Source organism: Acanthaster planci, linkage group LG13, assembly GCF_054643075.1.
Source record: "Acanthaster planci isolate LZ-2023a linkage group LG13, COTS_SCS, whole genome shotgun sequence".
Taxonomy (NCBI): Eukaryota; Metazoa; Echinodermata; class Asteroidea; order Valvatida; family Acanthasteridae; genus Acanthaster; species Acanthaster planci.
In genome coordinates, this window is record NC_141789.1 from 5,340,560 (window position 1) to 5,366,123 (window position 25,564).

A 25,564-nucleotide genomic window follows, 5' to 3' on the forward strand; every position below is an offset into this window, starting at 1 on the left:
AGGGCGTGCTGATCCCTGCGAATTACTCGCAGTCGCACCATGTACTACGTACCCTGATCGCAATACGGTCATATATTGGAACGCATATGCAGCGCAGCACGCAAGACATGTAAAAAAAAGATTGCTAAAAGTCTTTGGCTGGTCTGAGTAAAATCAGGATTTGCAGCAGAAAAAAAGGTAGGTGCTTGTCGGTTTAGTTGCATAGGCTTACTCTCATTTACAAATCATGTACGCAAAAAAGTAATCACTTGAGGCCTACTTCCCGTTTTGAGTGCAACGACCATGGTGAAAAAAAGGGATCTGGTCAACTCGGACCCAAACCAACTCGGACCCATTCCAACTCGGACCCGTGCCAACTCGGACCAAGGACCAACTCGGACCCACGACCAACTCGGACCCATAACCAACTAGGACCCACACCAACTCGGACCCACTGAGTCTTATGATTGCATTACACCAAGTACGCGCCCGTACTCCGAAATTGCCCAAAATAATGCCAACTCTTGAACATTGCGAAGAGGTCGGCCTTTATTTTTTTGCTGGAAATTCAAGATTATTTTTTCCCCCGGAAATTCAAGATTATGACCAGATCGATCACTTTTCGTTTCAATTTTATGATTTTTTTAATTCGCCTTTTCCCAAAGATACCCCCCTAATAGTAGTAAAACTATGCGCTCAGTTCTTACAAAATATTAATAATGAGCTTGCGGGCAGACATACGACGCTTCCAAACCTTTTCCAAGTTTAAGACAATGAGAAATATTCCACATTTTTATTTTAAAATGATTTGATTTGTGTTGTTCAAAATTTCCAACCTATTTGAGTTATTTGAAGAGTCAGTTTAGGCCTGAATGGATGAATTTCTCCATCTGCCTAAATTTTGCCGGTATTCGGGGGGGGGGGGGAATTAGGCAAGGTGGAGGTGTAAGACTTGCCAGGCCAAAAAAATTTGAAAAGTTGGAGGTGTAAGACTTGCCAGGCCAAAATAATTTGAAAAGTGAGGTGGGGGATAACACCACAAGAAACTATAAAAGGACAGTGTTGGTGATATTGAGGTATATCTGCAATATGTGTTGTATGCATGCAGCATCTCTTATGTACGTGTACATCAGAGGGGCTTATCTGTGGCTTTTTATTGCATCGAAAACTTTTGGGGCTGTTTGGTGAAAGTTCATTTGATTTCTTCTGGTGATCTGGAGTACCAAAAAACTTTGGAGAAAGGGCATCAGTGATTTGGTACTGTCAACCACACTCCAAAAGCTGCTCCCATTGGTTGTCCCAAGCTCCCACTCCCCGATCATAGGGTTTCAAGAATGGAAGGTGACGAAATCAGTCCTTGTGGTCAATCACGCTGGTACCTCGGAAGCTAATACATGTAACTGATTAACATTCCCGATTACAAGCGGCAAATAAGACATCAAAGGAAATGTGCCTCCATAAAAATACGACACTCGTTGGTTACTTATCTCTTGTTCCAAGACATCACTGATATCAAATCTAGTCCTGTACCGTTTTCAACCACCATGCCTGTTCAAACTCGAAGCCTGTGCCACTGTTTCCCTGCATTACGTGTAGAGAGGACGTTACATCTCGGCATCATGCAGTGCAAAAGTGTCATTTACCAAATGTTAAAATGTAAAAGTGGACAAAATCAAAATTTTCAACAAGTTAATCACGCTCCTGGGGTTGGGTCCGAGTTGACTCAGGGTGGGTCCGAGTTGGTCACAGGTCTGAGTTAGTATTGGGTCCGAGTTGGTTGTGGGTCCGAATTGGTTGTGGGTCCAGGTTAGTATTGGGTCCGAGTTGGCATGGGTCCGAGTTGGTCGTGGGTCCGAGTTGGCATGGGTCCGAGTTGGTTTGGGTCCGAGTTGACTCGAAACCGAAAAAAACTAGTACAAAAAGTAGTGGTTGACCCTGGAACTTGGAAGAACGCTGGGCATATTGTCGCTTTTGTAAATAGTAGGCCCAGTTTAAATTTCTTGTAGGCCTACAAGAGTGTTAACGGCCTAGTAGTAGTAGTAGTAGCTTTCCAGGATGACAGCTGAACTACCCAAAACATCCAACAGGTTAACTAGGGCCGTGTTCCAAACTCCACATTTATCCTTCTCCTCAATTACTCTTTTATTCTATACAGTCTGACAGTCCTTGAACGGAACCAACTCCCTCACTTCATCAAGTTTATCTTGCAAGCCACCACTGTCGACACTTTCAAATTTGGTTTGTTAACTCATGATTAAATTGTTTGCCTGCTGCCAACACTACGCCTGCTCATTTGTAACCCTCTGGGGGTGTTTGCAGTATAAAGCAGAAGCACTCAGCTGGCGATTTTTTTCTAACGGGCATGGGTTGCTCGACAGCACAGTCATGGTGGTGCTTGTTGCGCTTGAATGCCGGCCTTGCTGGCGACAGTGCCCAGGCATGCTAGAACTAGCATTGCCAGGTCATGTTGTGGTGTATGCAGACATGGTAGTTAAAACTGTTTACATTTGCTGGAAAAAGGTGTTTGTTTTCTGGCTTTTGGTTGTGTTTTTTTAAAAAGGCAAGGGATATTCAATCACTGCACAGTCCAGCCACAGGCCTGGCCTACAGTGTATTTGTTTTCAATGTGTATATATGTGTAAGTTTGTTTCTGCATAGTGCGTGGTCATTTTCAGCATGTTTTGTTTCATCATTTGACCCCATATTTCCCTCAAAATTAAAACCCTGCCATTTTACCAAGTTACCTCTGATCCTGCATTGAGTCGTCGTCATCAATTTATGTGTAGCACCAGTCCAAAAAATAGAGGTTTTTGGTTTTCCTACTCCTATAACCAATAAGCATAGTCATGTTAGGAGTGGTGCCCTGCTGTTAACAAATGCTGACAATTTACTCAAGGTAAAGGTTAGGATAGGTGTACACTGTACATGCTTTGCTACAAAATAAGTAAATATTGATTATCACTCCAAGTCCAACCTCATGAATTCTTCAGTAGGCCTGTAAGTAATTCTTAATAGGACACTGTGGGCTCATCTACCCGCAGAACTGTGGGGTCCAATGTCAACCATACACAGGGCAGCGAACATCGAAACCCTACAGTTCTGGGGGTGAAGCTCATCATTCCTTCTGTGTAAGAGACAAAACAAGGTTCCCCATGGTTCTAGGGACAAAGAAACTCAGTTTTTTTTTTTACTTAGGCTAAAGGTTTTGTCAAGCACTGCAGAGTGACAGCTGGGCACATTCTCTCTGTTACATTGACCCCCTTTGGAGATTTTTGAAGGAGTGCAATCAGATTTGAATGCAGTTTCACCCCAAAAAGTTGCATCATAATGTACTGTGAAAAACCCTGAGTTTCCAGTTGCGTGGTCGGTGTTACTTCTGTCATGTCCATGACTGCAGGGGGTCATCAAATATGGATGAAGCTGACAAATATTCCCTCAGTAGCATCAGTGGATACATCGCAGAAAACTTGGATGCCAAGTATGTCCTGGATCACCTCATCGAAGCTGAAGTCCTAGATCCAGATGATGATGAAGAAATCAGAGCAGAAAAAACATCAAGGGTAAGAAAGTAATAATAATGATAATAATGAACATTTATAGAGTGCCAGCATCCACCATGAACAGCGCTCATGGTGCTAATAAATGAAGACATCCAATAATGATAAGTTGAGGAAATGTTAACTAAATGCCTGTTTATGCAAAGATGATTTTAATCTGTCCGTGAATGTGTCAAGTGATCTCAATAGTTTCACAGATTCCGGTAAAGAGTTCCAAAGTTTGGATGCTGCAATCTGAAAGCTTCTCTCCCCCCAACGATAATGAGCCATAGTGGTGATGATAGCATGGTTGGAGGGAATGTGGTACACAGTTAAGGCCCTTTGCCATTAAATAAAGAAGAATTGATGCATTACATGTACATTTAATTCACAGTACATGTACATGAACTAGGCATACATGTAGGTGTTTGGAATGTGCATGTACATGTATGCAGTAGTACAGCTTATCCAAAGGCCATCGTTCTGTATTTTGGTGTGTCTCACACAATAAATAACTGAAAAACGATGACAAACAATAGCTGTCCTGATGTATACGTATGCATGTACATTTCAACCAGGCATGCCCTAGCTTTTGAAAAGGATTTGGTCAGTGGTAAAAATATGCAATGCTTGTGTTATTACTTTATGTGTGTCCCCGGTTGTTCCACAGAAACGAACCGAAAAGCTACTGGAGATCCTACCAAATTCTCGCCCAGATGCTTTAAAACATTTCAAAAATGCCTTGCAGAAAGACTACAGACACATTGTGCAGAGACTCAATGCTGTCCGAGTGCCTGCTCAGATAAAAAAGGAAGCCCAGCCTGGTGCAGGTATGTAAGTAGACCTCATGACCTGACATGGCTGTATTCATTTGACCTTTTACCCATTGAGGGGCAGGGCTTACCTCAATAATATTATTGGAAGAGGGAGGGGATAGAGGAGATGTGATACAAGTCCCAGGTGCCCATCTTTGGAAACCATGGGACACAAAAAAACAGTAAAAACAATTGAGACTATTTCCTAATCTGGAACTAAACGTGTGCGATCGCATGGTGCACATCTAGTCAAAGTGGATGCAGATTTCATGTGCTGACCAATAGATTTAAGTGAAGCCCTAAGACCTTGTTTCAAAATGGAATATTTTGACTTGTATGTGACTGTTATGACTGGAAGGAGGGTTAAAGTTGACAGAGCATGATGGTATACGTGATATGTAGAGAGGCAATTCCCCAACAGCTTCTCAGCTTGCATTAGTTGCACCTGCACCATTTCAGTGTCAGATTCAGTAGACATTGCTCCTTGGTATAGCTTTAATTTTAGCCTCGCTGTTATTCACCCAAACATTGGTATTATTGTCATTGTTTCCATAGTGGGACAAAGTATAGCTGCAGCATCAACAACAGCTGCAGTGAGATCGCAAAAGGATGGAGGTGTTACCACGACAACCAAAACTCATGCCGGTGTCACGTCCAGGACCACCAACATCACAGGCAACAACAATTTCGTAATAATTGGGGGTACGAACACAACTATCAACTACCATTAGGCACCGGGGTCCACAACAATGAAGAATGCATCTTTTCCTGCCTTTGTCTTGCTCTAGAACATCCACACAGTTGGTCTGCTGCCTGGCAGACAGTCATATTAAGCAAGCTGTTACCATTGAAGTTGTGTTAATAATTGTGTTAACAGAGTGACTGAGTACCTTTTCTGCCAGGCACATGACAACAGACATTGGATAATCATTTGGATCTTTTCATTTTAGATCATTCTTCATATTGAGAGTTTTTCCCTTTACAGAAGTACACGTACATGTATACAGTTTAGTCACCAGTTGCATGTAGATCGTATTTTTTAGTGACAAGGGATTTCAAAATATCCCTTATGTCTGTACCAGTCCGAAGTTGTGCATATGATGCATGTGATAAGAATGTTGAAACCACGGTCGTCACTAAACTGTTCTTTGAACAACTTACTTGATGAATGATGCTTTGGAGTACATGTAAATACACTTTTTTTTAAGATATCCTGAGTTGTTGTTGACTCACTGTGCAACTCAAGAGTTATGCAAGCAGTCCTGTCCAGATTTAGGGAAAAGGGAAATCATGTTGAGTCTAACATTAGTGTCAAGACACAATCACCACTGTGCATGCATTTCAGGTACTGTCATATCAAATGCTCAAAAATGGCAGCATCTAATTTGCAACGTATTTGGCAATTGCCAACAGTTACTCAGATTTCTGTTTGTGAGTCGCTAACTAGCATCCATATAGGCATTTTGTTTTATTAAGATGTTTTTTCAGATATCAGTCTTAGAGTCAAGCCATGAAAATAGGGTTGATCGATAATTCAGAGCAGAGGAAACTTTTGGTTTTACTGTTGGGCCCATCAGGCAGCTGCCTTAAAGTTTTATTCTGAACATCTTGAAATAAAGTTAGGAATACAATTTTGCTGGCAAAATGTTGACTTTCCAATCTTGTTTCAGTATATTTTACTTTAAAATATTTTATTCCAAACTTCAGTACTTGATATTCAAACACATATTTGGCACAGCGCTCCTCAATACCAAATGTGACTGGCTCTAGAACAATGGGTATTCAGGTTAGGAGTTTTGATATGGCTGGATTCTGTACATCAAAAGCTACAATTTGACATATGAATGACCCCTGTAGTGCGCTGCATTCCAGAGATATATATAGACATTTGTATATCCGCATTTTCCGATTCAATAAAACACTTATTGAGAAAAAGCTCATAAAGTGTAGCGCCTGGACACGCAATGCTTTATAGGATTACTGAATGATCAATTTTTCATATTTATTCATCAGTATCCATGTTTGTAGTCACAAATTCTGAAAATATAAATATTATAGAAGCTATTAAAGGAAAAAATACAAAAGCACAATATTGAAGAAATTTTGCCTCTCCAAATAGAACAGGCCATTACGTGTTTTGGCATTGCGTGACTTAATACCCTTTTTTGCAGAGCAGGTCACAAATAATCATGTAAACTTATTGTTGCTTATCTATTTACTTCGGTACTTTCGACATAACTTATAAATGACCCGATTACGACACTCAAGAAATGAAGATAGTGCTTTGTAGCCCTGTCGCATCGTAGTTGATCCACATCAGATGAACGTCTGTGCACGAATAGGGCAAATGGGTGCAAACAGAATTTTAACTGAACCCACAGCGCATCCACTGTGGCAGAATGTACTGTAGCATCAATACAAACCAAAAGTTTGTTTCTGTGTGGGATATCTGATTTTTGCTTTTTGTTGTGGGGTTTTTTGGAGGGTGATTTTTTCCCCTTTTTAAAAACTTTATTCCCCCAAAATCTTGTGTGTATAATTTAATGTGTAGAAAGGCACCACCAAAATGTAATGAATGGCTTATGTTTATTGGAAATTGTGTAAATAATGGATGCAGTATTACTGCATCCATTATTGACAGCTTAGTTATTTAATGAAGTACTGGTTGAAAGATGGAGTGTACCTGCCAACTATAAAAATATGGGTTTTTATGACCTGCTATCATATTTGTTTATCCTCCAGAATATGTTAAGACTGAAAATGTCCCGTTGCAATTTGCCAAATCGTGGAGCTCTATTTCAGTGCCCAAAAGTAAAGGCAAAGAACACCTTGTAAACACCTAGACAATAAGAGTTGGTGATGTGTGTTAATGAATTGGTTTCTGTGTAATAACTTGAACCGGTTAATGGTCCAATTTGAACTGTACATGTACATTTTAAATAAACCAGGAGTAACTTTGGAATTAAACTTGCAAATGTGGTATTCATTTAGTCCTTGTGGGAATCCAGCCTGACTTGTAGCAAATTCTCATCAACTAAGAACAGACAGGTAGGTTGGAATTGTTTCAATTGGGTGCCTGGTGCACCTGCAAAGACCACACATTCCAACTGAAATTTGTTGCACATGCTCGGCAGTCCACGCCAAAATGCGCATATGTGCATATAAGCATGCAGTGACTTCCCAGCAAATACATAAAAGCACACCCTCTTGTTTCTGCATATAGTGAAGTGACGGACAGAACCCCCCCCGCCTTTGTGTTGGTCATTGTTTGATAGGAATCTCAGGAATTCTTTACAGACTTCTAGGGGGGATGTTAGGTAACAATAGTCAAGAGTGCGTATAGGGATTGGACAGGTAAGGGGGGTACCCCTCCGTCCCATATCTTGCCTGGTATATGGTGACAGAGCAGATGTAGTTTACTCTATGCATGCTTCTGCAACATAAGCGTATCATCACAGAAACTGACAATTGAGGGGTTCTTGAAATATTGGAACAGAGTGTTGGGACTTGAAAACAGTTTCCAAATAATTCTGACCAAATCATGTTCTCACTGCTTTGTATGCAAGTGCACAAACATTCGTAATAGTAGAGAATGTACACATTTTAAAATTAATCATTAGAAGTGTAATCAACTCCAAGTCCATTTGAATGGGTGTGAAGAAGACCAACTTCTCTTTAGAGAAAGAGCACAGAGGTTCATACATCCCAAAATTACCAATTTTTACTCTAACGGTTGTCCAAAAAAGCAGTTTTTAAACACAATCATGATGACTGAAATCAATATATTTGTCACTCACCAACAGTGCAGCAAATCTGGTTTAAAATGATTTTTTATTTTGAAGATACAACTTTTTTACTTTTATAACTGCAGTCAGTAACAATCTTGTGATATAATAAGAACTGAGTTTGAATCCCAGATGATTGAGAATATTAAAAATAGCAGTCCTGAAGACATTTGAGAGTCAGAAAAAGGCCTCAAACTGGGGACTAGTCTTGGTTTCAAGTTGTTATAAAACATGCAATAATGAGACGGTATTATCATGGCAAAATGCAGAATGTGATAGCAGTTTGTTATTGTCATGATAGCAACCTCTTACGGCGGTCAGCTATCATGGGAACTTACAATGAAGTCTTGAAATCAAGACTGACCGGAGACAGATGTCTGAACTTCGGCCCAAGCCCCTGATATTTCACACTAATGATACAGGAAGTACCAACAATGAAGTACCAAACATCCTTACAATCCTTCAGCAAGTTTGCACCTTACAAAGTACGGTCTTGAAGTTCAGTCTCAGCCGATTGAATGCCAGCTTCACTGCTTGCATGTCTGTGACATCTGAAACAGCTATTATGTCACTTTAGGATCTTCTTCCCTTATTAGCTTGTTTCCCACACATTCATTTCCTAGACGAGAACCTACAAGGTGTACTAATTCATTGATGGGTCAAAAATGCTGACAAACCCATGCCACAACACAGCATCATGGTGAAAATCTGTACTGCCATACTTCATGTTTGCTAAATGTAAATGTACAAATTTGCCATTTGGGGATATCCCATCTTCGGATTAGGCTACTTCCCAAAATCCACCTCCAAAGTAAAGGTTGACATTCAACGGGCATCTGTGGCCTGCTGACGATTTGAAATATAAACCCAGTGGAAAAAAAAAACCAACATAAATCTCTGTGTCAAAGGAACGAATGCATGCACTGCAATGTATGAATTGATAAAATGGGTGCAAATAATGACAATATTTTCAGATGTAATGAACATGGTATGCTAATTATATCGATATGTTATATCGATAAGTTAACTATATTGGGATGTATGCTGTGTGATATATGCACTGTATCAGGATCAAATGCAAGAGTACAATTAGCCGGTCTTTAATTCCTTTGGCACATGATTGATCACAGGTGTCTTGCTTCATTTCTTTTTCTTCTTCCTGCCACTTCCTCCTCCCTTACTCCCCTTGGCCTTGCCCATTCCTGAGCTCTTCCATTCCCTGTGCAGCTGATCCAGCACTTCCTCCGACAGCAGGCCTTGCTTGATAAGCTCTTTGCTCAGGCGCCCCGACACCGAGCTCAGTTTCCGTTGGTCCAGCTGGCTGCCGTCTGCCTCCTCATCGGAGCTCCCATAAGACCTGGCTTGGCTCTTTTCCCTGGACGACTTGGCTTTGGTTTTCCTCTTGGAGTCTGTCAGGGATATTCCAGACATAATCATGTTCCATTTACAGGATTTTATGCATGAGTCCGTCAGACACTTTGCCCATTCCTATTGGCCAAGAGCCTGTCACATGGGTGCTTGTTAATAAATGATGAAATACTAGTTTTAAACACTTTAAAAATTTTATGGACTGTGACTGTCATACAAGACAATACCTAGCCTACTTATCATTGCGCAGGCATGCTCACATGACCAATGAGTCTGTATCTCATAGAATTAAAACTTCACTTGGCACAGTGTGCACCACACGCGTTAATGTCCATACATTACATGGTGATGTAATGAAGATTTTAGTCAATACACACAAGGCATATACCAACAATATGATTAGAGATCTGTGTCACAAAACGCGAGGTAAAACTGACAAAGTCATAGTGGAAATATTCATCATGAAATCAAATTTGACCTTTACACAAAAAAAGACATTTGAGAAGGGAATTAAATTGTGATGGGGAAGCTTTAAAGAGGTAGGGCCTTAAGCTGAGTCCGTTATCACTGAAAGGCACCTATCTTATTTTAAATGTACCAGTTTAAACCACTACAGAGTGATTTCATTCCTTTATTTACCACTTCCTGCCAGGTGACCCGTTTTCGAGTACATTGGCTTTATATGCAGAGCGGGGGAGCCCAGAACTGGGACAAAAGAGTTGGGCCTTAAAACAAAAGACCGTACTCAGCACAAAAGACTGAGCTGCTGGGCATTACCGACACTTTTTCGCTCTCAATAGTGGAGATAAGCCAGCTTTGTTTTGAAACAGTATGCCACGGCTTGAGGCATTTAGAATGAGCGGATTACCACCCGGGACAAAAGCTCTCCACCACCGCAGCGATGATCCACACAGCACCGCTGCACGCTAACCTGGCCCCTATTGAGGTCAGCAGCGCACTATGCCGGTTTCGGAAACAAAAGAATCTTACCTAACACTGCACAATCTGGGCCCTTTTTCCAAGGCTGCAGGCCTGGCTGAAATATTCAGGAGCCAATGAATTTTACCTGTCAGCTTTAGAGTAGTGCCCAAAGAGTCCTTCATTTTGGTATAAACGGCCACCAAATGAAATGATGAATTTTTGAAGAATTTGAAAACGGAAAATCTTGAAAATGACCTGGTATCTTGTCTTGCTCAAGAAAAATCCACCCGACGGCAAGTGGTTAATGTTCTGTGCTAGGCAGATGTCAGGTCCGGGAGGCAAACGTACATTGCTTGGGCCAAGTAAATTACCATTCAGTATGTGAAGCATCAAAAACATTTTAAATCAGGAACTCTCCATCTGTACTAGATTTCAAGAAATGGCCTGACAACATTAAAAAGGGTGCATTCCTGTGACATCATTCTGGGCTGAAAGCCTCAACATTGAATTGATTTCTGCACAAACTCCTGAACTTTCGATATTTGGCTGTCCAACATGTACTTGTCTATGGTGGTTCCTAATTGTTGTGTTGGTGTATGGCAATAGGCCAACACAGAAACCTTCCTCAGAAATGTTTTCAATTGAGAAATGTTGGGTTCACAATTCAAACAGAAAAACACCAGCACCTACAGTTGTCCAGAAAAGCATGTACAATGATAAAAAATGTTCAAACAAGTTCACTTTTCAATACATTTAACCTAAAAGGGGTGACAAAAAGTTTTCACAAATTACAGAGGAGTACACAATTGTACAAAAAGTGTGTCCAAAAAAATTTACCTCAAGGAACCTTTAAGTCCTACAAAACCTTTCAAATCTCCAAGTGGGTTTTGAAGGAGCTGAGAGGATTAGAGGTTATGTTTACACAACAAATGTACCTGCAGATTTGCCCATGCCTTTCTTTCTCTCTATGTCGTCATCTGGTAGCGACGTCACCCCATTGGCTGACCGGCTTTCAGTGGCTCGGATCAACTTGGTTATGTTGATGACCCCTTCCTGTATGATGTCGTCCAGTTCCCGCTGTATGGTACGAACGATGGCCATGTCCGGGAACATGTCCATGAAGCGATAGCTGGAAAGGACAAAAGCAGTATCAAAGTACTTTCGGTGCTTTACAATATTCGTGTGACGTGTCAAATCCCTACAGCAAATAGACTTTACCATGCAGACATTTGTGTACATGTGTGCTATTCTGATACAGGGTGGCAACACAAACCAACAATAAAAGGTTCCCTCTTGTCCTCGAAAGTTGATCTTTCATTTCAGCATCCTCTAAAGCACAAGTGTGCTTCGTCTAAGGAGATTGTTATATTCATCTTAATAGTCCCAAACTCCATGAAATTCCTAATGATTCCAACTAATCACCTTCAGTAAAACCAATCACAATGCCTGAGCACAGCCGCATTTGCTCACACAATGAGTTAGGGTCAATGGTTGGCGAGCGATCTGTTGTCTGTATGACCTTTGACCGAGGTGTCAGGTCAAGTCAATATCCATGCATAAGGAAGTAAGAGTTGAGTTCCACATGCGCAAGTAATTGAAGATTTAGGTCAACTAGATTATTCACTAGAGGGCAGCATTCCCAAAGTACAGTCAGCTCGGCGCACTGGTATTTTCCTTGTCCTCCACCTCTGTGTGACCTCCTCCAGACCGATATATGAATTGGGTTTTGTAGTCCTTCCATCATTCTGTGAGTCTTTCCTGGAGAATTTGCCAGGGGTTTTCTTCCAAACTCTAAAACTGATTTGTCTTCTCCGTCTCCTCGGCAGGTTTCTTTGGGACTGTGAGCTACAGTAACTGGAAGGGCATCACCAATCTTCCTATCTCTACATGATAGGAGTTCAGGTCTGAATAACGGAGCAACCATCTCCTTGTGTGACTTTGCACTGTCACCATTGAGAATGCAATCATGCACAGAGTCCATAGCTGGACAACTTTCCCTTACCTCATCCATAGATACAGGTCCATGACATCATGTACAGCCTCTAGATGCATCAAGTCCCGGATGTTCTTGGGTACGGAGAGTGGCCAGCCAATTTGTCGACAGAACCAGTCGTAGGTCATGGGCTCGTTACGACTGTACTGCCGGGCAAACTTTAACAACGACAAAGAGCACGCACAATAAGAGCAGATAAGTACAACGTGGCCTCAGTATGTTGTGGATAAAGACTGTTTCGGGGTCCTTAAGACCTATGGTGTAGGTATCAACTCAGTGACATATCCACATTGGCGCAAGTGTCAGCACACACGTGTACCACTCAGAGTACTGATTCCAAGCATTAGTATTCCCCTTACTAATAAATTTATGTAAGGCTGTGCTGACCATTTACATTGGGCATCTGCTGTCTGACCACAGAATGTACATTCTAATATTAAAGAAAACATTGTGGATGCTCTGCATTATATGTAAATGAACCTATTTGCACATTGGCTATGTGTCGGCCCAATAGAATGTCATCACTATGTTCACACACGGATTTGAATGGAAGGTAAAATGGGCAACATACACAGCAACCAGTACAACTTAGAGACATTCGGGGGTCTTGCCTGTGTTACTGTGCAAGGTCAGATGTCTAGTTTAATTTATGAGTCATCCACTGATCAAGGTCAAAGGTCATCCTCCAGTTGAGGAAAAGACCTTGGCTTAAAAAGTCTGATTAAAGACTGGAGGTACCCTTTCGCTTTACAATACAAAAATGCTGCTGCTGCCCAAATTATGGTTGTTTTACCCAACACTTGAGCAGTAAATTAGCCTGGCTATTCCGTGCACTGACCCTGGGTTCTGGTACCATTGCACATCTGTCATGAATTCACATGTGCACCGGTTGCAAAAGTAATCGGGTAAACGACGACACAGGAATACCTCTGCTGCAGTTCATTTGAACAGCATGTGACTCAAATTCAGCCTGAGGGGTTTAAATTTGATTTGGTGATGGTCTTGCCATAGGTCCAGTGGCAGTCTCGTGATGGTCTGAAGGGGCGTCGACCACAACAGAGTCAACAATGTTGTGCAAAAACCAAATACAATGAATCAATGTATCAATGCTGCATGGGAGTTCAGTTGGGCTTTAAAAACTATCTCTGTAACACAGAACTAGTTTATGTAGGAAATAGCGATGTAAAGTGAAAAAAAACAAAGGTATCTTTCGACACTTTCCAGGCACGTGAGAGGTTCCCGATTTTGTACGATTTGATACAGAATGGGCCAGCAACAATGTCATACCTTCAGGAACATGGTGCAGATGAAAGGGTGCTTCTTGTTGATTGGTGCACAGCAGAAGACGTAGCGTGCCCTCAGATGCAGCGGGATGTGCTGAATCATGTCAGCCAGAAATTTGAAATCGTCTACATTGCAGACAAAGTAGTTGTTGTCCACTTTGGACAGATTCACGAAGATGTCCTGAGCAGAAAACAAAAAAAATGGTGCCATCCTAGATGAAATCATATCCCTAGAAGTGAGAGGCTATTATAGTGATTATAATGTACTATTGTGTGTGGTATTGCAACTGATTTTGTATATGGTTTGTTCATCAACGATCCGCCGGTCGGTATAACCGAATATTCGGATGTTCGATCGAACTGAACATCAAATATTGAAAGAGTGAATTATTCACATTTACTCAGCTCTAGTTACTCAGACAAACAGGGGGATCTCATCAAGCTACAACACTCAACAAGGGTGTTCTATCAATGGGTTTTTCATTCGAACTAGGTACCTGTTTCTCATGTGGTTGGGTATCCATTGGACAGTATACATATGTTACCAAATGCAAATATTCATACCATCGCATGAATATGAAACATTCATCATTTGTTCTCTACAACACCTGTATAAATCCTCGTCATCTGATTGGTTTACTTGTAGCATATTATATTTGTCTCTAATAGTACTGGTAGCATCAGCTGCATTGACAAGCTCATCAATTTCTCCGTCACTTAAAATCATGAACGTCGGATCTAAGTCGGCCATGTTACTGTGAATATTTTTCGATCCAGAGGTTTTCGTTAGCTATTTCTAATGCACAGTTGTCAATAAATTTTTGGCACTCTGCGTATGCATCGCGCGTGCCAGCAGTGTGTTGGTACAAATAATTCAATGCCATGTGATCAACGATCCCCCAATCAGATGATGGGGATTAATGCAGGTGTTGAATAATATACAAATATAACATGGTGTGAGGGTGAACATGCAATGTTAGCTCTCCAAGGTACTGGAAATTGACAAGCTGGTTCCCAAGGTGACGCCTGGGCAAGCAGGGGAACAATTTACAAGTATACATGGATCCTCGCATGCATGTCTAGTAAACAGCAAAAATAGCAACTGGTACGAGATGGTGAATAGATTTCTGCTCATAATCATGAATATGCAAGAAGTATGGTTTACATGCAAATAATGCCTGTTTAAGAGTGCAACGAAAAGAATAATTTCACAAGGTGAAAGATTGTTCAATTCCAAAAGGCAAAGCTGTTACTGCATTAAATTATTATTTATTTCCATTGCTAAGCTAAAAATAATGCAGATATTATTTTGCAGGCACTCATTCCCTGGCAGTCACATTTTAGATTGAACATTTGTGCTGTCTTCAAAATACTGTTTTGAATGTGTGCAAATGATTTTGGAAAATGAAACAAGACCGAGTGCATGTCACTTGTTGGTTGAGTATCAGGTTACCAGGGACCTGTTATGGCCCTAGATAGGATTAACAATGACCCTAGGCTATACTTACTATGAGGTTCGAGAGGGTAGCATCTGGGAGATGATAGGCAAAGAGTTCAATCTGTTCAGCCGTAGGATGCAGTCCAGCCGCCTCAATGCTCTCCACTGAGCACGCAAGGATCTCCTTGAGTGTGGGCAAGTCACTGCTCAAGAACGTGGTCACTTCACCTTCCTCAAACTGGGTTCCGAACCGCCCTGCTCGACCAGCTATCTGCAATGCCTGAAGGGTGGATTAGAACATGTGATGTATATTGCTTTGGGATCGTACTTGGCTGTCTTTCGGTTAGCACGACAATCACACAGAGTTTTAGCTGGTAACCTTTGTTTTAAATAGCTCTGTGAAATTGGCCCTCGAGTTGCAGTGCACCCTCACCAGCACAAAGAGACAGGCTGGTGGGCAGTTTGTCAGGCCCGACACAGAAGCAAAGACCATACATTCAGACAGAAATCGGTTGCATATATGTGTACTTAGTGCATCCGACAAAAATGTGCATGCACATACAAAACAGTGAGTTGCCACCAAAAGACAGTTGTGCACCTGTAAAACCATGCCCCATCGTGTTCCACTTGGGGCAGTCAATGTAGCCCAAGAATCACTGCAATAATTCCCCCCCTCTTTTTGTTAGGAAAGCCAGTTGGTCAACTTTAGTGCAACATTGAAATTAGACAAGATTATTTGACCATTCGACGATGCTCCTCCATCTTCTACAATGGGTCACATTTGCTTCAACTCTACCTTACCTGAGAGGTAGAGAGCCTATCCATCTCCTTCTCGCCTTTCTCATTGATGATTGGTCGAATCAACGAGTTGAATATGACGCGCTTGATGCTCCTGCCAAGGATAAATATTTTGGAAGCAACAGCATCAAAACTACATCTCCTTGGCAGACAATAGACTACTGGATAGACCAAAAATATTATGATGCCACACTACACCCGCCATGTTGCATCCTGGTAGCCAGAATGGTCTTTGTTTTCTGCTAAGATCAAAGTCAAAGTTAAAAAATTTACAACAGAAGACAAACAATCAATGCAGCTTTCCTTATTGGAAATAAAACCACCATAAATTTTTCAAGTAGTGCCTTAAAATGTTGTAAATTGAGATATTTATTTGGCTTACCAGCTGAACCCAAAATATGGCTAGGAATATAGGGACCATGCAAATATCATGTGACTTTTTAGGCAAAGAGAATGCAGGTGGATCCACTCACAGTTGGACGATGCCTTTTGAGTCCAACAACAATAAAAATGAGTAAAGCATGATGAGCTCTTGTAAACTGTCTGTTTAAAGGGATTGGAATTGACAAGGATGTGATTCTCCATCAGTGGGGTTTCATTCATTAATAATTCCTAATTTTAACATGTCACTTAGTTATATTCATAAATGTACACTTTCATTCCACGTTTATTGCAACTAATGACATACTCACAAATTTAACCCCATTCCAATTGCATCTGTGGCTACCATGATTTTGCAAGGGTCATCAGGATCATTGAATTTCTTAGCCTGGCTTAGTTTTGTACCTGTTAAATAGAATGGCAGTGAAAATATCCGCACTGTCACAACAAAGTCCTAGCAAGAAAAGCCTTTCACATCCCAGTAACATTTCTTCGACCTCAGCTGTTTAGGGATTTATAAGAAAAAGACTGAGCTAAACTTTCATCTTTTGTTTAAACAACTATGGTGCTAACAATAAGCCTAGTTTTCACATCAGCGTAACGAGAAGCAGACAGCATCGTGGAACAGTCCTGGAAGATACGTAATCATATGGAAACACACCATCGTGACTGATACGACATAAAATGCTGAAAGTCAGCAAAGTTGGATCATGATCAACTTTTCTGCTGTCGGCTGTGCTGTTGGTGATGGTTACAACCGTTTGGAGACTAAGCTTTAGGCCCTAACACTCCCTTACTCACCAGGAGGAAGACTACCATAGATGACAGCACACTCTTTCCCCATGGCTTCCAACTGTCGACTTATTGAATACAGGTCGTTCTTGTTGAAAGCCACAATACAGTCTCCAGGACGGACATTCTCTAGACTTTCTACAAATAACCAATGACATCAAAGTAAATGACATGCTACACAACGTAATTAAAAGAGTGATGGTGCAGTCAGAATCAGCCCACCTTCAAAATTTTTTCTGATATCACAGTAGTCCTTTTTTTCACATGCCCAGCCTTTAGGAGTTTTTCAAGTAAAACTCTTTGCCAGTATCTTGACACTGCTTTTATGAAAAAATGAACCTCCCACACTAGTGCAGCGCCCACTGTCCTGCAAAAGGTCAGCAGAAAAATGTGTAGTTCAATGCAAGCGGTAGGCACCATGTAGCTTTGAACTTCAAATGACCATATCAACAAAAACCACCAACTTCACAGTTGTACTAATAAGGAACGTCTTCACACGCTTGCAAAAATTTTTAAAAATCAGACATAGGACGCCCAGTTCTTGGGGGCAAAAACTGTGAGTTTTTTCATTGGATTTTCACCAGTTAAGTGCAAAGAAGTTTACCACACTATTGTGGAATGAACATGATGAGTTTGCCAACATTAATATTCAGTAATATTGTTGTAGCATTTATGATCGAAGCCAGATTTAGATACAACATGTGCAACATGCGTATACCTGCACGTATTAAGCATTCACATATACACATAACATGTACGCATGAAATTCTGGACTGGTTCCAATCTCCCTAGTGCTATTTTCACTCTGACACAATGAGAACCAGTTAACTTCACTTACAATGTTCCCATAACACTTGAGGGCGCTTTTTATTCAGGCCGTAATCCCCAAGCCCCCTGCTCATTGACGAGTTCCAATCAGTAGAATAAAATGTAAGGACTTTGTGCTTGTCTCACACTGGCTGGCACCCTGCTAAATTATAAGATCGCGGAGAGCATTACATTTGCACTGCAAAATGAACCTAGGTCAAGATTACCTAACGGTTGGTCTAGTATCTTGAGTGATGTGAGCCGTTTGTAGTGTCTGACCTCCATCTCATCTCCAGTGGCTGCTGCCAGTTGTTGGACGAGACTGATAGCGGCTGCCTCACCACACAGATGGATCTCCTGGGCAGCCACCCCTGCCAATCAACAATTGGACTTTTAGTAAGGATTCAGACGTTAAGTAGGGGGCCCACCTCATAAAAGTGCTATGCTCGGCAGAAATACATTCTAGGACAAACCCTGTCATCTAATGACTCAATACCAGCTTATTTTGGGCCAAGCATGAAAACATGCCAATGTTTATGACTTGCCAACGCCATGGAATTTGACAAATTTCAACCGTTATCATGAAAAGGTTTTACTGACATTTGAAGGACTAAAGGTGCAGTGGACCATGGTTTAAAAATTGCTTTTTTCTAAAGTTACACAGTTTGCCAGTCCACGAACTGTTCAATGTAATGTACAGTCATGTAAGATTGCATAGCTGAGGCAAACAAATCACAAATGGACGACTTTAGTCAGAAAGCTTATCTCCAATCTAGACTAATGCTGGAAATGTCAGCTTTGTTTTCCCAGAGTAACAAATCGTTAATCTTTTCTTTGTAAACAAAATTGAGAGTAGAAGCCCAGTTCTAGAGAAATAAAACACCCTCATTTTATGCAAATGTCAGGAATATGCCTATTAGGATTCTCCTTGTATCAAGGCATGAGGTCTGTAATGCTCAAGCTTCATAAACGCATCCTAAATATGGCATGCATTTTGTAATGTCTTGTGGAACTGACAGCAAGGTTTTTCCTCTCATAGGCACATAAAGCTAGTTCTTCTCCTACCTAAGAAGGCTCTGGTCCAGGCCCAACCCCGAGCAGGATCTCTCAACATCTGAATCTCATCAATAATTGCCACTTCATCTACACAAATGAACAACAAAAACACACAAATTAATCTGATCATCAAAATCTGGAGATTTTGCTGCAAGATTGGGACAACAAATTTATGTAGGCTACAACAGGTCTCAAGTTCATACGACAGTGAATCATCAGTCAAACAGTGCTTCACCCAAAAGACACCTTCAGTGAGTTTGATGTTATATAATACCTGACTTCGCAGTGAAGAATGGCATGGTTGAAATGTGTTGAACTGCTGCCAGTCTGTTGTGAATAATTGCCAGTGTTTTTATTTTGTGCTAGATGTTTTTGTCAAGAGCAGACCAACTTCAAGATGTATTTCACAAAAGCTTTTGTGCACATTTTTCACACAAATCCCCCAGGGGTACTGTGATTTTCAAGGCTTCTGGGCTCAGCTACTCAGTGAGACTGCTTCTTGCTTGTGTTTCATGGGCTGTGATTGCAGGATGTGCTACAGGATATGCTACAGTACTAATACAGGTGGTGAAATTCAATCTAATTGGTCAGCGACTTGGCCTTACATGCACATGCTCTGCAAATTATGAACAACCACTGGCTAATAAGCCAATATTGCACTGCTTCCAATTCCAATGGTTCCATTGCTATACGACGTGAGTGGGTGTGGCTTAAGTTGGAATGCCATCAACAGTTACAACGCTAAAAGTATGCAGCAATATTGCAACATCTATGCTGAAAGACGTTTGCATTCAAGATTCGACGTTCGAGATTGTGTTGACTTTTGGCAATTCCTCTGCTTCTTACATGGCTGGTTCACGTTGGTCATCTCTACGGTACAGGCAACATGGCTGGCGGGTATTCCCTCGGGATGGGTGTACCGTCTCTCTTCCCCAGTCACAAGATCACACATGATTCCCTGAGCATTGCAGAACAACAAAAAAGAAATGAGAAGTTGAATGAAATCAACATGGAAGACTTTAACCCCTTCACGGCGGCGGGATTATTTTGACCTCGACTGCTGGGCTGTGGTATGCCCTGAATGGAGGGCTTTGTCCAGCAGCAGGCCCCATTGAACCAGCAGCTGCATGGTGAATAGACTGTATGTGTGGTATGCACATACCTTTTATCCTGCAATAAAAGTGCGTACATTTATTACTATATTGAGAACAACAGAAAGACTTTTAAGATGGCTGCCGATACGGGCAAGCGTGTCAATAGAGAGGGAGGTGAGGATGACGTCCTTGTTCATTGATGTTCGTGTCTGCAAAATAGAGAAACTCTTAGCAAAACAGCAGTGCCATCTAGTGTCAGACAGCATCCAGTTTAGTCCACCGTTAACAGCTCTGCCTGGTCTTCAATGGTACCCGCGTCCCCTCTTTGCCAAGCATGCCTGTTTTATAGACCTGTTGCACAATGACGTCATGCTTTGTTTACATGTGTGCTTTCATATGGCAGTGAGGTGGGATGCAATCCATCAAGCTCCTAGAGGAAAGGGTGACTTCATTATGTTTTAGGTCAATTAAATCACCCATCAATGGAAAGTAAGATTTCGCAAAACTCATCATTGCATCTTGCCTACCCTGAGGCAAACTGTTCACTGACCACTACCATACCTTGTCATTGGTCTTCATGTGAACCTCATTTGCAAGAAGCTTCAGCGGCCCACAGTAAACGCCCGACTTGGCTGAGCAGAAGCTCTCTAGTGCATGGTAGGTTTTCCCACTGTTGGTGGGGCCAGCATGGAAGACAATTTTCCGCTTGATGGCCCTCGCATCGGGGTACCTGTTAAAAATGAAAAACTACTACAGCAATTGGGCCTTTTAAGTCCTCTGCCTCCCCGTTTTTGTGTGGTATTACCAAGGATTCCAAACTCCAAATATATGTATAAAGATTCCATTTTGCCTTTTAATCAGACCAGTAACAAGACAGCGCTGATGAGATCCATGTGATGGGGGTGAAAGATGATGTGTCATAATAATATGAGACGTATAAAAGCTTTCACCATGACTTGTGTACAAAGAAGATTTATTCTAGCATTGTGTTAAACAACTAATGTTTCACATTGGTGCATTGGAAAGAACAATTCCATTTGGTGACAGGTTCAATGTTCCATTCCATTCCACTTAGCTTCGCTACATGAAATAGAACATTCCATCTGCCACTTCATGAAATCATTACCATTGCACTCGTGATCTTCATTATCGTATAATGCATTCATGTATGCTCCCATACTAAGCATCTTTACCGACAACCTACTCACTCACCACTGTGCTGGGTCAGTTAGATCACTGATCTTCCTCAAGTCATCCATGCAATCCAAGGCAGGGAAGACTTGCCTGGCATGGCGAAGGAAGTAAGGGAAGATGTCATCCACATGGCCTGCACCTGCCAAGATGTCGCTCAGAACAATGTGCAGGTCTGGTTCCAGACACTCCACTTCCACGATGTACTTGCGGAAGCTCACAAAAGCCTGGTGGAACAGAAGCTCTGAAGCGAGAAAATTAAATGTCGTATTTCTGAAGCAATAAAATGAAAGCTGTTGATTACATGTGTATTTAACTTCATCCTTTGCCCTCTTGCCGTTGACGTTCCCAAAATACTCCACAATCACCCACTGGGCGGATACTAACAGCAGCCTACACCATAGGTAACAATATCCGGGCAGTGCCTATTCCAATTGGGCAAATCCTACTTTAAAACATTCTGGTGGTTTTGAGGGGTTTAGTATGCTTAAAATTTACCACTTGCCAATGGTATTATTCAAAAATACCAACTTGTTAAAATGGCAAGATAACACAACCACAGTTGGACTTTAAAAATGCTGACCCTTGAAGGTCATTTGTTCAAGAGTTGAGTGGCATTTCTTGCCACATCTTTGCTTTTTTTGAAACCAATGTCATGACACCCAGCATAGGGCCATTGGCTGTTTGAAGGCTCCCCACATGCTAACCCTACAGACTAGTTCAGGCCTGCATGTGTACAGCCTCAACAGGAATGACTGAAGCATGAGTAGAGCTAAGTACAGAAAGACACTACCCAATCATATATACATGTACAGAATTTGCTGTGACATGTTTGTACGTCCAATTAGGCTGTGCCGAATATCCAAGTAATTGAATATTCAATCAACTGTCGAATATTTGAATATTATTTTTCAAATTTGAATATTCAAATGCAAAATTCATGAAAAGGGAGAATTTTCTTTTGTTTTAAATGAGAAAAATTGCACTATGAAGGCTTATTCCAAGCAGATTCAAATGAAAAGTGCCAGAAACCTTACATCGATTTAAAAAGTACATTAAAAAAATTTTAAAGGAATATACATTTTCAACAGGAAAAGAAGTATTATTTGTCTCTTAAATCTTGCTAAATCGTGGCTGGAGATACTCATAGACGTGAGAAGCTATTATAGTGACTGTAATGTACTTGTGCAATTGTGTGCATTATTGCAACTGATTTTGTACATGGTTTGTTGCTCAACAATCTGCCGGTCGGTGCGACTGAATATTCGCGTATGCGATCGACTCGAAGGTCGAATATTTGAATAGTAAATTATTCGACTTGACTCAGCCCTAACATCCAATGTGTTACGGTCAAAGTGTGTTTACATGTCATTTGGCATGAAGTGGTCAAAGAACACAAAATCACAAAATTTCCTAGCCTGTAAAATGCCTCTTACCATCCAATCCATTTTCTGCTGCCAGTCTTTGTATCTCTTTCCTTCTGTAGAATGAATTCAGGACCTTCAGCAACTCAGCTATGATAACAAATACAGAAACTGATTGACTTCAAATGAATCTTAAGTCTTTTGACCACCTGACTTTGCCGTACACATGTATCTGTAAGGAATCTTTCAAATTAAGATCAATAGGATGTCTGTATCATTTACAAGCAGTCAATCAGCACCTCCATGCAATTACATGTACCTTGGGGTATCAATCGATCATATGAAATCTTTGAACTTACTCCTTTTTTTAATTGATCTGTATGATCTTCTACAGGCCTGAATAAGAAAGCACGAAGAAAAGGCAACCATCTGTACATTTGCAATTATTGACAGAATGCGCAGCGATCATACAGAGATCAAGTGATTGCGCAGATCAACCAAAGGTGCTATGGTCGATAGAGGTACATGTACATCACAACTCAGAGACTGTCCCTAAACTCAAGGAAGTCTCTTTAGTCGGGGACAAAATCAGTCCCCCAAAAGAGAAAATATCTCCAAAACTAGGGGATTGGTTTTGTCTCTAAACACATGTAATGGGACATCTCTGAAGTTAAGGACAGTTTCCGAGTTTTGATGTCTAATTCTACTGATAGTTTCCAACTCACTGTAATTTTATTGTTATTTTGTTTGCAGAGAGTTCCATATACAAACAACACTTGATGCCCCTGTGTACAAACCTATGAGACTTGTCTCAAAAAATGAGTGTTTACTGAGTAAATGCTTAAGAAGTTTCTCAGCTAAATTTCACTTGTTAGGACATTTATCACTTTCTGACAACTGCTATAACATTTTAAAGGAAAATTAGTCTTGTCCCTATGTGGAACTCTTTCCTTTTATTTACTTTTTTGTAAAACAAAATGCTACATTTGATTGCCAACCCTGAAAGACATTTCTAAGGGAAGAAAAGAACCAAGAACCATTCATAAGTGTTCACAGACATAGTTGACATGACTGAAGCATGACACATGTTAAGTCAACTGCCAGCACTGGCTGCATAACTGGTAAACAATTCATAGCATTTTTTGTGAGAATTACCTTTCTTATCCTTGAGACTGGCTCCCAACTCCTCCCCAATATTGATATCGTCTGGGTTAAAAGTCACTTTGACCGGCACAGGGATGAACAGGGTGGAAATATTCTTCTCACCGTTGTTGTCCGACTCAGAGTAATGCCTATTATTAACATTTCTCTTGACTGAACAACTATGGGACAGATTTAAATAATTGGGTGAACTGCGAGGTGGAATTCTATGGCTTGTCCTGTTCGTCCACGAATGTGTTAGCCGTGCAGTGCTTCGTCTGTTATGATCATGGTGGTTATTATCGGAGGCTGCGGCATGATTGCCAACCATGCCAACTGGAATGCGAACTGCTCGTCGTAGCGACCCGTGGGAATGACCACACCAGGTAGACAGCGATTCCTGAAGTCTTAACCTCTCTACTAGAACACGAAGCGTTCTCTTTTGGATGGTGTTCATTGTTTTCACTCGTGAAACTCTCAAAAGATTGCAGTAACTCCTCTAATTGTGAAAACACTCTCCCTTATTGCGTGGCGCGTGTTGCAGATGAGGGTCACATGGAGAGCGCCATCTTGAATAATTAAGCATAGCTTTAACGTTGAGGGCGTAAATTTGTCGCTGATCAGCACATCAGACATGTAAATTCTACGATCAGTACGGGCAAGTTGTTTGATTTTAATGGCGCTTTCAGCTACCCAGGCTATTTGCACCAATAGCTATACGTTTATTCGTTACCTTTATTAATCAGCATCACATTACGGAGTTAGGAAGAAGGTCCAAATCAGAGGCAGGAAAAAAACGGAGAAAACCTCCGGAAATGGACTGAAAACCAAATGCACTTAAAGCCTGGGACAATCCGGGACTCGAACCCGGCTTCATTTTTGGTGCAAAGAACCGTTCACGGGGAAATTCGATCAAGGACCACTAGGTAAACCGTAGAGAAAGGACACAGGTTTTGGTTAATGTGCCTTGCGCATGTACAGTGAAGTGCGAACAACCCTAGTCAACTGTTGAAAATAAAGGCTATGTCAGCCAGTCAGGCTAAAAAAAAACCCAAAAACGATCAACCTCTCAAATTATTGTTTTCTACAAATTCAGCAGGACAGAAGGCCTACGTATTGCACCTATGGCGTCTCCTGGGAAAGTGCCCTATATCACGAGAAGAGCAGCACCATGCATATGGGTGTCGCGAGACGGGGCGGGGGGCTTCCACCGAAAAAAGGAAAAAAAGAGACGGGTGATGATGAAAAATAACAATTTGCTTAAAAAAAATTACCCCTCTTATTGTTAATGGTTTAATAGAACATTGACCCCTACAAATCCCCCTTGGAAAAGATGCTTTGCCGGGGTTCCTCAATAAACTCTGGTGACGCCCATTTAGCATCTGGTGAGAAGCAGGGGGAAAGGAAGCTATTGTAGTAAGAGAACACAATGATGGTTTCATTTTTTCTTGTATCATTATAACACGTACTATTATTTAAAAAACAAATTTACAAACACAAAGTGTAGGTATACTTAGCACGTTAACACACAACCCAGATTGAGCTTGTACAATTCTCTGAATCAAGAGGGGCAATCTACTATATTTTTCCCTGTCAAATTATAGACTACAAGAATTTCTTCATGTGGTCATATCAAGGCGAGAGCTGCCTATCTTGTTCATATTAGAAGAGATTTGACGTACCGGTGGTCTGTGCGTTTGTATGTCTTTGGCATATAGACCGCCAGTCTTGCGCGTATCCGCCCGGAGCTGAAGTGCACCCCCAAACGGCGAAAGAAAGGCAGGTGGTTACAAGTGGGTTCTTACACCCGCTCTGCGTGTATG

At 41.3% G+C, this 25,564-nt stretch overlaps 2 protein-coding genes across 4 annotated transcripts; one reads left to right on the forward strand and one right to left on the reverse strand.

Annotated features, from left to right (window-relative positions):
* The first annotated feature begins 19 nt into the window (after positions 1-19).
* LOC110982455 (uncharacterized) lies at positions 20-7,297 on the forward strand. Of its 3 annotated transcripts, XM_022240850.2 has the most exons (5): positions 20-177; positions 2,135-2,217; positions 3,377-3,539; positions 4,186-4,345; positions 4,886-7,297. In XM_022240850.2, exons 3-5 carry the CDS (start codon positions 3,390-3,392, stop codon positions 5,059-5,061), a joined length of 486 nt encoding a protein of 161 aa, XP_022096542.2. In that variant the 5' UTR covers positions 20-177; positions 2,135-2,217; positions 3,377-3,389; the 3' UTR covers positions 5,062-7,297. The 3 variants fall into 3 exon arrangements, with proteins under 3 accessions (XP_022096542.2, XP_087000937.1, XP_022096543.2); XM_087144811.1 differs by lacking the exon at positions 2,135-2,217 and having other exon boundaries at positions 22-177; XM_022240851.2 differs by lacking the exons at positions 20-177; positions 2,135-2,217 and having other exon boundaries at positions 3,358-3,539.
* Positions 6,802-24,335, reverse strand: LOC110982471 (ATP-dependent RNA helicase SUPV3L1, mitochondrial-like). Its single transcript, XM_022240879.2, has 15 exons — positions 23,757-24,335; positions 22,674-22,751; positions 21,259-21,481; positions 20,608-20,776; positions 19,799-19,910; positions 18,962-19,039; positions 18,124-18,267; positions 17,099-17,227; positions 16,609-16,702; positions 15,920-16,010; positions 15,189-15,398; positions 13,685-13,861; positions 12,407-12,555; positions 11,340-11,533; positions 6,802-9,524 (listed from the first exon to the last, which is right to left on the reverse strand). Exons 1-15 carry the CDS (start codon positions 24,196-24,198, stop codon positions 9,256-9,258), a joined length of 2,559 nt encoding a protein of 852 aa, XP_022096571.2. The 5' UTR covers positions 24,199-24,335; the 3' UTR covers positions 6,802-9,255.
* Between the last annotated feature and the right edge of the window lie 1,229 nt (positions 24,336-25,564).